Source organism: Leopardus geoffroyi, chromosome E3 (genome assembly GCF_018350155.1).
Source record: "Leopardus geoffroyi isolate Oge1 chromosome E3, O.geoffroyi_Oge1_pat1.0, whole genome shotgun sequence".
Taxonomy (NCBI): Eukaryota; Metazoa; Chordata; class Mammalia; order Carnivora; family Felidae; genus Leopardus; species Leopardus geoffroyi.
Window position 1 is genome coordinate 25797842 of NC_059340.1, and position 12409 is coordinate 25810250.

The 12409-nt window shown below is 43.3% G+C and overlaps 1 protein-coding gene across 3 annotated transcripts in view; it reads right to left on the bottom strand.

Moving 5' to 3' along the window:
* Positions 1 to 587: 587 nt before the first annotated feature.
* The window catches only part of LOC123588722 (acyl-coenzyme A synthetase ACSM1, mitochondrial-like), a 46139-nt gene continuing 34317 nt past the window's right edge, over positions 588 to 12409 (bottom strand). For 2 of the 3 annotated variants that reach the window (XM_045459864.1, XM_045459863.1), the window contains exons 9-14: positions 10775 to 10855; positions 10124 to 10225; positions 4769 to 4896; positions 3388 to 3487; positions 2393 to 2512; positions 588 to 913 (exon numbers count right to left, since the gene is read on the bottom strand). In XM_045459864.1, the coding sequence (XP_045315820.1) occupies positions 827 to 913; positions 2393 to 2512; positions 3388 to 3487; positions 4769 to 4896; positions 10124 to 10225; positions 10775 to 10855 (618 nt within the window). In that variant the 3' untranslated portion in view covers positions 588 to 826. Of the gene's footprint in view, positions 1599 to 2392; positions 2513 to 3387; positions 3488 to 4768; positions 4897 to 10123; positions 10226 to 10774; positions 10856 to 12409 lie in introns of all 3 variants that reach the window. The other variant, XM_045459865.1, reaches the window with a different exon arrangement.

Consider the following 12409-nt stretch of genomic DNA (forward strand, 5'->3'; position numbering starts at 1 on the left):
CTGAGGGATACCTAGGCCCTGGGAAAGGTGAGTGAGTGGGGGCCCCAAGGCAGGGCTGGAGAAACAGAACTCCTGGGCCCCATGGAAGGAATGCAGGATTGGGCACCCCGGAAAAGAGCTGGAGGAGTCCTGCAGGACTCCTGAGTCCCCAAAGGGCAAATCCTTCACTCACCTGCTGGTGCAGGCTGGGGTCGGGAAGCAGCAGCAGCAGCAGCAGCAGCCGCAGCATTCAGAGGCAGTGGCAGCAGATCCATGGGATGGTGGATGGAGCAGGGAGCCATGGTCTTGCGAACAAGTGGAATCACCACGCTGGGCTGCCCTCGGCCCTTTCCCCCTTCCCCGGCCACCTCACTAGCTCTGGCCCTGGCCTCATCCTCAGCAGGGCATGGGCAAGCCAGACAGAGATGGACACCTGGGGCCACAGGAGTGTCCCCCTGACCTCTATGTCCTAGTTGTTGAATGGGCATAAGGAGTCACCCAGGGCCCCTGGCACCAGAGTTTTCTCTGATGGAACTTGGGGAGAATTATGGAGGGATAGCATTTGGTGCCAGTTTATTCACAGAATAAAAGCACAACACAAGGTCGCCTCGGATGCTGATGTCAATGTTTTATTACCAGACCACATTTGGAGCACTTACCCAGGGATGTGGAGGGAGGACAATAACATATTAATTTAAGAGAACAAAAATGCTAGAACATGGGCCCTCCTGATGCTCTTGCAAAAATAGTGCTCTACATTCCCCTTCTCACCCTCTCCATAGCGGGGAAACTGAGGCAGCCAGGGATTTGGTCAAGATTATAGAGTGGTTTCTGAGTGTTTTGCTGATTACATCTGACCAAACTCCTTTTTCCGAAGTTCACTTCTCTTAATCTTGCCAGTGATGGTTTTGGGCAGCTCTGGGACAAATTCCACCTGGTTGAGGATGAAGCAAACCCATCCTGACTTAGTCCTGCTATCATTTACTACCATTGCCCCACCTCCCTTCTTTGCCTTTGCACAGTCCCCCAGACAGGCTGGCACCATGTAGTGGCCTCACTAGGCTCCACCAAGTATGTCACATTGTCCTTTGACCCACTAAGCTGGACGTAGCCCTGTGACACGCTCTGACCAGTGAAATGTGAGTGGGAGTGAAGTGTGCCACCTTGAACACAACACTTGGGAACAACTGAGTCTGGTCACCTCTCTGTCCATCTCTTATAGCATCTAGTAGTTACCTATGGTGGGTACTCTTTTATCCTGGTCCCAGGAGGACCATGGTGGACATGTGGTATGAGCAAGGAAGAAACTTCCCTTATTATAAGGTTCTAAGATTTTGGGGCTATTTGTTACCCCCAATAACCTCTAGTCCATCCTAACTTTCATGCATCCTCTGTTTTCCTCCTAAGAGGCAGGACAGCCCAACATTCAAAGCATGATCTCTTGTCAGATACACGTGGGTCTGAGTTCCAGCTCCACCCTTTTATTAACTCCAACCTCAGGCAATTTACTGGGAGTCTCTGAGCCTCCGTTTCTGCTCCGTAAAATGGGTGGTTACAGCATCTCAGGTTTGAAGAGGATTAAATCAAATAGTAAAAATGTAAATCTTTGAGTCCAGGACCTGGTACACATGGTGAATGCCAATAAATGTTAGCTGTATAGCTTTATGTCCTGATTGTAAACAGTCAGAAAATGCAGCAACGTATTATTACAAAAGAAGGAAATGTTAATTTGTGGCATATGTATCCTTTCAAACTGTTGTTTTCCAACAAATATGATATTAGGTATATTCATTTACAGCCTGCTTTTTTCTCTTAATAAGATACTGTGATGTTTTCAAGTTACAAATAAAAGATCTGCATTGTCTTTTTAAATTATAGGACTACATTAAATACCATAAATAATGTAATCATTTCTCTATTCCTGAACACTTCCATAGGTTGCACATGGCCTTGAAAACAAATGAAGTAGAATAAAAACTCTCAGAATGTATTGTATGTTAGAATTAATATTACTTTGTTAGCCTTTATTTGTTATGTATCTATACATGTACTGGGTTGCAATTTAGAATGTATTTCTTACTACGAATAATGTTTTTAAAATGTGTAGCAGTTATTGATTGGAATTTCTTTTCCAAATGTTCAAAGATTACAAATAACCTTGATGTCTCTGGGCACTTGTCTCAATTTTTTTCTTTACGTTGACCTGCCAGCCATGTTTTTGACACAGGACAAAGGTTTCCTCTGATTAAGTTGGTTCCCCCATATCCCTGAGTTGAACTGCTTCTTCTGCATAGGAAAATGTTCATTCTGTTGGCTACATAAGCTTCTCCTTGGCCACCCTAGCGGATTTGGGGCAGCAGAGCCCCAGGAACCACTGGAGGGGAGCACATCCCATCCATCTGCCCTCACTCACCTTCCTCGGGTACTTATATGGGGCTGTCACTGACTTCACATACTGCTGCAGCTCCTTGGTGAGCTGGTCCTGGTCATGGGAGAGGAATTCCGGGGTCAGGACAACAAATGCCTTCACCACCTGTAGTGCAGAACCAGAGTGAAGGCTCAGGCTGAGTGGCAACCAATTATATAGTTTAAAAAGTAAATGTTTATTAAGTAAATGGAAAAACAAGGGGAGAGTTGAGCCTTTGCAGAAGAACACGACCAGTTTCCATACTTCCAATTTCTACTCTTTGTCTTAGAAAATAACCTCTCGGCCTCCATTTCCTTCTCAGTGATGTGGGGATAGCATAGCTTCACCCCTCGTTGCATTTATGTCAAGATTCATTGAGATATTACATGCAAAACATGCAGCCAGTTTAAATTATTTGTATTCCTATCATTATCATCACCATTTTTACTATTATTGTAGATAGACATCTGTGGGCATGAAATAAATGTTGGTAATTAGATAGTTTTATATTACTTATGTCCCTATTACAGGGCACAGGGCCTTGTACATAGTAGGTAGTCAGCACACACCTGTTGAATCAATGAATGCATGATCCAGAGAAGGATTACTCAAATTCCCATTCCACCTCCACCACTTAAGAGCTTTGTGATCAGGCAAGTTACTTAATCTCTTTATGCTTGTTTCTTTACTGTAAAAAAGGATATCAGAATCCTTAAAGAATTAGGCTGTTGCGAGGGGGAAATGAGTTGGCACAGAGCAAGGGCTCATTCAACAGCAGATTGGATGCCTCAGTGTGCTGGATTCACAAGCACCATTTTGTCACAGTTTTGGCCCAGTGCCCTCTGGTGACCACACAGTGTAAATGCACATGCACATGCTCTCTGCCCTCCCTTCACCTTAGGTGGGAGGCTGGGAAAATAGGGCCTGGGGGATGTCTTTCTTGCACCCGCCTTCCAGGTGCCCACACACAGACAAGATGACCTCTGTGTCCTCCTCCTTACCTCCTTTCGAATCGGGTCTGGGCTGCTCACCACAGCTGATTCAGCCACTGCTGGATGTTCAGCCAGGGCATTCTCCACCTCTGCTGGCCCGATTCGGTACCTGGAGGATCAATGACTCCTTCTTGGTTTCTGAGCAGCTGGCAGGGCTGGGTGACCCAGGCCTTCAAGTGTCATATTTTGCAGAGTCACATCTTCCTTTGCCATGTAGGATAACTGTCTCAGGGAGCCCAGATACCTGTGAACTTCCTCTGTCTTGCACTTCATGTACACAATACAACACTCACATGCTCCCCAGGGTTTCTCACCTCACTGCCTCTGGTCTGGGAAGAGGGCCCAGGTTTAGTCCTCCCTGGGTTCCAGGGCTTGGCTCAAGCAGCTTCCCCTGGCATGAAACCTATTGGCAGCCTCAACTTTTACCTTAAACATTCATGTAAACTCTGTATCCTATTCCCCACTACATTAGCATGTTTTAGAAATTAAAAAAGGAAACAAACTCACTCCCTGAAATCTCCAAGAGGACTTGTTACTCTAGTGTAATATGCCAAAAATCTTTTAAATCACCTAAGTGTTAGGGACAACAGACTTAGAGCCAGATAACTAGTTCAAATCTGGGTTGCAGCCCGTTCCCTTTGAAACTTTAGGAAACTTTCTTCACTGGTAACTCAGTTTCCTCATCTGCAAAATGGGCATAATTGCATGTGCCTTCTAGCATTGAGAGCTGGATAATATAAAGCACTGCGGAGTGTGCCTCCACACAGGAAGCACTCCATAGAGGTTAATTGCTATTACTTACTATTAAGTTTTTCTGTGAAATGCTGTGTCTGATCAGAGAAGCCAAGCATAGAATAAGCTTCCTCAACCAGTAGGGGTCAAAGTAAAGTCTTCCTTCCAAATCCTTTAAATTGTATAATGTCTTTTTTTAATGTTTATTTATTTTGGGGAGAGAGAGACAGACAGACAGACAGACAAAGTGCAAGAGGGGGAGAGACAGAGAGAGAGGAAGACAGGGAATCTGAAACAGGATCCAGACTCTGAGCTGTCAGTACAGTGTCCGACATAGGGTTTGAACTCAAAGACTGCGAGATCATGACACAAGCAGAAGTTGGGTGCTTAACCAGCTGAGCCACCCAGGTGCCCCTAAGTTGTATAATGTCTTATGTTCCTCTTGAAGACCTTGTTGAACTTCATTTCGATTGATTCTTCTGGATGCAGGGCTTGGGGAAGATACACAGATAGCCCCAGAAAAGGACCTCATAGACAAAGCTTTGTTCAGAATTAGCCTGAGGGTCAAATCACCAATGCATGGACAAATGTATGGACAAGCTAGATCCCATCAGGCATGTGAGAGTGATGCTTCCTGGCTCAGATCAGCCATACCTACCCAGAGGAATTGATGATGTCATCACTCCTCCCGAGGAACCATATGTAGCCCTCTTCATCCATAGTTGCTCTATCCCCAGTGTTGTAAAAGTCCCCACACTCCAATTCTGCAGTCTTTACTGGGTTGTCCTGAAAAGATAACAGCACCCGTTTGTTGAAGACAATTAGTTTAAATTTAAAAAAAATTTTTTTTACTGTTTATTTTTGAGAGAGAGAGGGGAAGGGGCAGACACACACACACACACACACACACACACACACACACACACACAGAATCTGACGCATGCTCCAGGCTCTGAGCTGTCAGCACAGAGCCTGATGCAAGGCTCGAACTCACAAAGTGTGAGATCCTGACTTGAGCTGAAGTCAGATGCCCAATCGACTGAGCCACCCAGGCATCCCTGAAGGCAATTAGTTTAGCAATGATGACCCACAACCTGGTACTCAGATCTGGGTTCAAATTCTGCTCCTTGTTCTACCTGGCACTGAGACAAGTTTTGTAATCTTTCTGAGTCTATTTTCACTACCTCCAAGTACTCAATGCACACTACTTGCCAATTAGTGGACAATAATGAGCCAATTTTAAGGACAAATTTTTGGGTGGAGCTCTAGTAGAATAAAATTTCCACTAGAGCATGGACCCTTTTATTTATTGTTCTCAACTTAGCATTCACAGTGTGTCTGAAAAAATGAGAGGTGTCAAAAACTTTTGTTAAAAGAATTTCCTTCCCCCAATACTGTCTCACCCGATCCTCCCAGAAAGCCTATAAGGCTGGTATTTTTCAAATTAAACTGTTTACTTTAAGATAATCGTATACTTGCATGCAGTTATAAGAAATAACACAGAGATCCTGTGTACCATTTACCCAGTTTCCCTCATGGTAGCATCTTGCAAAACTGTACTTCAATATCACAACCAGGATATTGACATTGCTACAATCCACCAATCTCAGATTTCCCAGTGGTTTATTTGTACTTATGTGTGTGTCTGGTGTATTCAGTACTTTGCAACTTTATCACATGTGCAGGTTCCTGCATCCACCACCATGGTCAAGACACAGAAGGCTCCCACAGTCCCAAGGATCATTGCTCTTTTGTATCATACCGACCTCCCTCCTGCTTTCCCTCCCTCCTCCCTCCAAATCCCAACCCCCTTGACAGTGGCTAATCTATTCCCCAGTTTTATAATTTTGTCATTTTAAGAATGTTACATAAATGGAATCCTGTAATAGTATGCAACCTTTTGGGTCTAGCTCTTTTTTTTTTTTTTTAATTTTTTCATTCCATATAATTTTCTGCAAATTCATCCAGTTTCTTGCATTCATCAGTACTTTGATCCTATTTATTGCTAAATGGTATTTCACGTTATGGACGAACTCCAGTTTGGATGTCCACCTACTGAAGGGCATTTGGCTTGTTTCTGGTTTGAAGCTGTTGTGAATAGAACTGTTCTGAACATGCATGTACAGGTTTCATGTGGGGCTAGATTTTTACAGCCCATTTAGTAGAAGAAATGAGTGTTCAGAAAAGCACAATAACTTGCTCAAAGTCACTCAGCTGGTCAGTGGAAGGGCTGGTATTTGAATTTAAAATTCTTACTCTTCAGCCTCTGCACTCAACCACTAAGCAGTGTGTTAGCATCATCCCTCACGTGGAACATAAAATGATTTTAAGAGGTTCCAGAAAAAAAAAAGTTTTATTTTTTTACTTTGAGCTTATTTTTTTTTCAGAGAGAGAGAGAGAGAGGCAGAAGGAGAGAGAGTGAACAAGAGAGCAGGGACAGAGGGAGAGAGACAGAGAGAGACAGAGAGACAGAGAGAGAGAGAGAAACCTAAGTAGGCTCCTCGCCCAGAGTGGAGCCTGAAGCAGGGCTCAATCTTACAACCATAAGATCATGATGAGCCAAAATCAAGAGTTGGACTGAGCCACCCAGGTGCCCCCTAAAAAAAAAAACATTTTAAAAACATTGAATGACATCTCTTTTTAGGTTCCCTTCCAACTGGATTTTAGGCAAGAATGCCAAGACCATTCAGTGGGAAAGTTAATCTTTTCAACAAATGGCACTGAGAAACTAAGATGTCCACATGCAAATGAATGAAATTACCATATGCCATACACAGAAATTAACTCAAAATGGGTCAAAAACCTAAACAGAAGAACTGAAATTCTGGAACTCTTAGAAGAAAACATAGGGGAAAGTCTTCATGACTTTGTTTTTGGCAATTATTTATTGACTATGACACCAAAAGCACATGAAACAAAAAAAAAATAAAAATGTTCCTTATCAAATTTTTAAAAATTTACATCAAAGGATACTATCAAGAGAGTAAAAGGACAACGCACTGAATGGAAGTAATATATGTGATATATTGGAAGCATATATCTGATAAGAGATTCATATCCAAAATGAATAAAGAGCTCTTACAAATCAACAACAACAGAAACCCCAATTGTAAAAATAGGCAAAGGACTTCAACAGACAATTGGCCAGAGAAGATACACAAATGATCAATGAGAATATGAAGGGGTGCCTGAGTGGCTCAGTCGGTTAAGTGTCTGACTCTTGGTTTCAGCTCAGATCATGATCTCACAGCTTGTGAGTTCAAGCCCAGCATCAGGCTCCACGCTGACAGTGCAGGGCCTGCTTGGGATTCTCTCTCTCTCTGCCCTCCCCTGCTTGCACTCTCTCTCTCTCTCAAAAATAAATAAATAAACTTAAAAAATAGTTTAAAAAAGAATATGAATATGGAAAGATGCTCAACATCATTAGTCATTAGGGAAATGCAAATCAAAAGCACAATGACATACTATACCACTTCACACCCATTAGAATGACCATTGTATTTTTTTTTTTATTTTTTAAATGTTTATTTAGTTTTGAGAGACAGAGAAACAGAACCTGAGTGGGGGAGGAGCAGAGAGAGAGGGAGACACAGAATCTGAAGCAGGCTCCAGGCTCTGAGCTGACAGCTCAGAGCCCGACGCAGGGCTCAAACCCACGAACCGTGAGATCATAACCTGAGCCGAAGTTGGATGCTTAACCAACTGAGCCACCCAGGCGCCCCTAGAATGACCATTGTATACACAACAGCAAACCTGAAAATTTAACAAATATCGGCAAGGATATGGAGAAACTGGAACACTTGTGCGTTGCTGATGGAAATAGAAAATGGTATAGCCACTTGTGGAAAACATTTTGACAATTCCTCAAAAAGTAAATATAGAATTACCGTATGATCCAGGAATTCCACTTTTGAGTATACACCCAAAAGAAGTGAAAGCAGGAACTCAAACAGATACTTGCACACCAATGTTCATTGCAGCATTATTCACAGTGGCCAAAAGGTGGAAATAACCCAAATGTCTATTAAGAAATTGATGGATATACAAAACATAGTACATACATATAATGGAATATCATTTAGCCTTAAAAAATGACATTTGGTACATGCTACAACATGAGGGAGCCTTGAAAACATGTGTTAGGTGAAATGAAACCAGACACAAAAGGGCAAATGTTGCACAATTCCACTTAATTGAGGTGCCTAAAATAGGCATATTTTTTTTACATTTTTTAAATGTTTGTTTATTTTTGAGAGAGAGAGAGACAGAGCAGGAGCAGAGGAGGGGTAGAGAGAGACGGAGACACAGAAATCTGAAGCAGGCTCCAGGCTCTGAGCCGTCAGCACAGAGTCCAACATGGGGCTCGAACTCACAAACCATGAGATCATGACCTGAGTGGAAGTTGGACGCTTATCTGACTGATCCTCCCAGGTGCCCCTAAAAGAGGCATATTCTTAAAGACAAAAAGTATATTAAAGGTTACCAACGCTAGGAATATGAGGAAGAGGGAGTTGTTCAATGAGAACAGAGTTTCTGTTTGGGATGAAAGAAATTTTCTGCAGATGCATGGTGGTAATTATTGCACAATATTGTGAATTTACTCAATGCCACTGAATTGTGTGCTTAAAAATGGTGAAAAGGATAAATTTCATATTATATATATTTATCTCAATAAAAAAATGAAAGGAAAAAAGCAAACAAATCTCAGTGGAGGGGTGACAACATATAGTCATGAGAGCATGTGAAATGACATACATATACAGGTTTGGGCATAGACTGAGGAGATCTTTGTAAAACGAAATATATAATTTCCAATTAAGAAAAAACTGTCATTGCTCTGGACTTTCCCAGTTTAATTTAACCAGAATCTCTGTGGTTGGATCCAAAAATTAATATTTTTAAATCTCCTCAAATGCAGGGTTGAGAACCACTGAAGTATATACGTGTTACTCTGTGTTTACAATTTTCTCTTTTATACACATTTAAAATTGTGCTACAGTGAATAAAGGCTAGGGTCTGCATATTTGCTTTTGGGCAATAATATCTCAAAAGAAGCATGCCCCGCTTCCCCTGCCATAGGCCATAGAGTGACAACAGTGATACGAATGGCTGTTACTGTGGAGAAAGGAGATGGGTCTGAGGTCAATTTCAAGGTCTGTCCACCCTCCCCTGGCCAATCTTGGAAGCTGAGAATTTCTTCTTAGTGGCCACTACTGACCAGGCTAGGGTTTGTCTGGTTAAGAGTTTCAGGTATCCTTAGAATCTGTCACAGTTTTATGTAATCCCTCAATTTCTTATATAGGTGCTGGGGACCAAAAAGATGTGGGATTGAATCCTAGAGCGGCCATTTATTTGACATGCAGAAGACATACAACTCTTCCAATCTGCAGTTTCTTTCTCTGTGAAGTGCAGACAAAAGTGCCCCCTGGAGGCTCAGCATTGTTAACAGATTTGTGGTTGGTAAATGGAACTGTAGGATGTGAACCCAGTTAAAGCTTGCACTCTCAACCACAAAAGATCATTGTTACCCAAGTATGCTGCTTCTGAAACCAGACTTCTTTCTACCCCATCAGCACTTAAATGCCAGATGGCTTAGGACAGGAAGGGATGTGGGAACACGGGAGATTAATTAGAAGAGGCTTCATTGGGGGCACCTGGGTGGCTCAATTGGCTAAGCTTCTGACTTTGGCTCAGGTCATAAGCTCACGATTTGTGAGTTCGAGCCCCTTCATGGGGCTCTGTGTGGACAGCTCAGAGCCTGGAGCCTGCTTCGGATTCTGTGTCTCTCTCTCTCTCTGCCCCTCCACCTCTCTCTCTCTCTCTCTCTCTCTCTCAAATGAACACTGAAAAAAGTTTTTTAAAGAAGAGGCTTCACTGAGTTGGAGTGAATGACAGGAGGTATGAAGAAGGCTCAGGGTGCAGAGCTGAATCACCCCCACTCACTCAGCACCCACACAGCTCCCTGCAGGGATTTTCAGGGCCTGGAAGGGGTCAGGCGAGGGTTACCACTTACCTCATAGCACATGAAGAGGCCCAGGGGCTTGGTTGGCTTGATCCTGATGCCAATGTTGCCTTCAGTATTGAGCGGCAGGATGTTGCCCTTCTCATCAATGATCTGGAGCAAGAGGCCTGTGAATCCCGCCCTGCAGGGCCACCCCAACACACCTGCCACACCCAAACGTTAGCTGACTATTCCTGTGACACCAGTGAGAATAAATGGGGGGAGAAGCCCTGTCAGAAAATAAATTAAAACTTCCAAAAGTGTTTGAATTCAGCAAATGGTGAAATCCCAGTCATGGGTCTATTTGTTTCATGGATATACAAGCATTGCAAATGCATCGTCAAGCTGGAAGACACAGATGAGCAAAAACTAGAAGCACCAGCTGATGGAGAGAGATGCCAGGGTGCTCCCGGTGCTCTGGTCCCATCTGTTGTGTGTGAGGCCTCCAGCTGCCAGGCTCAGCTGCATTCCTGCCCAGGATACTGCAGCTCTCAAACGAAGCCTCCCAAGGAAATCAGAGGGAAAATAGGAGGAGAGGAGGAAGGACGGCAACTGGGGCAGGGGAGTGGGGTGGGAACAGCTGGTTCTGTCACCTGGTGTCACACAATTGTCCAATCCCAGCTAAGCCCTAACTATTCCTGGCCAATGTCTTTAGGACCAAACCTGGATGTCGAAGGGGGGGATACTTATCCCCATGGAACCCGGCTTGATCTTCATTCCCCGTAAAGTGGCACAACTTATTCCCTGTTTACAAAAGAAAGAAAATGGGGTTGGTCAAAGAGTCCTGGCTGATTACAAAGCATCAAGAACTATACACAGCATCCTGGCTCACCAATGTCATTTGATGCTGTGCAAAGAGCTCTTATGAGAAAGCTAGAAGGCCCAGATTCAAGGTAAGGTGCAAGGCATTGACCCAACTCTGGTCTGCAGATGTTCACAGCACCTGTAGGCATGTAATATCAGGTGTGGTGGGCCCACTATATGTCAGACATGTGTCCATTTGCTGGAGGAAGGCCATGAAACCATTAATGTTTACTTGGGGCTGTTGAACAGTGACAGGAACCTAGTCTCAATTATTCAGAGCTGTGTTGAGAGTATTCATATTGTTTGTGTTGTCCCTTCTGCTAGAGAACTGCCCCACCGCCTTTATCTTCCTGATACACCATATTCCTCCTTTATGGTACTCTAAAATATCATTTTTTTCTAAAGTTAAGTCAGACTAGGATTTGTTTCATGGATATGAATCTTCACTCCAGTTGTGTGCCAATTAATCCTCTTTGATTTCTCTTCTGTAAAGGTGGGTAATTATAACACTTACCTCCCAGAGTACCTGGGTGTACGGAAAACCCTTCACCCAGTGCCAGGCACACCAGGTTATGTTCAATAAACAACTACTACCTGCTATTATTCAGCCCCCAAGAAAAGTCAGTTGGGAGATTTCTTCTGTAGTATTTTCCCTTCATACTTCCATTGTAGCCAACAGAGCATCATACTTATTTTTGCTTGTCTGTTTCTCTCAGTGGATAACAAGCATCCTGAGAATAGAGACTGCCCCATTCATTTCTATATCCAGCATTCTAGTGCAACCCCTGCTTAAATACAAGAGTAACTGCAAGGTGAGTATGTACAAGCGGTTGGACACTGTAGCCAGAGCTTTATATACATCCTTTCATCTCCCTTATTACAACCTAGAAAGACTGGATAATATTTCCATTTTGGAGATGGAGAAGCAGAGACTCTGGAAGGTTCAATGCTATGCCTATGGTCTTGAAGCCCGTGATTGGCAAGGCTGAGATCTGAACTGGTGTCTGAGTTCCTGGGAGGGGAAGCTCTTTCCCCTTTGCTATGCTATTGCTCACAGTACAGGCATATGGAAAATGTTCCATAGACGAGGCAGTAGGTATGAAAGTACATTGAGAAATACAGCACCAGTCAAGTATAAGGGAGTATTCTGTCTATTGTTGCAAATAATTAATGTAAAGGGATGTCATGGGTGTAGGTAGCTCCCATTCCACCACCCTCCACCTTGTCCAAATATAAACTGTGAACCATACAAGGACAAACTTGAAATCTTAATATATCTCACCCTGAAGCAGACCAATTAACTGATTATTTAAAAGAATTTTTTTCCAAAAAAAAAAGTCAGTGAAGTATATTAATTGAGGCTAAAATAGCCATTTTGCTGCAGCTCCTGAGATGGCAGCCATCCCTCTGTCAGCCTTGGGGATAATAAGGAGGTTGGGGAAGTGGCTCTGTCCAGCAATAGAAGTGGCTTGAGAATGTGTAGGACGAGGGATA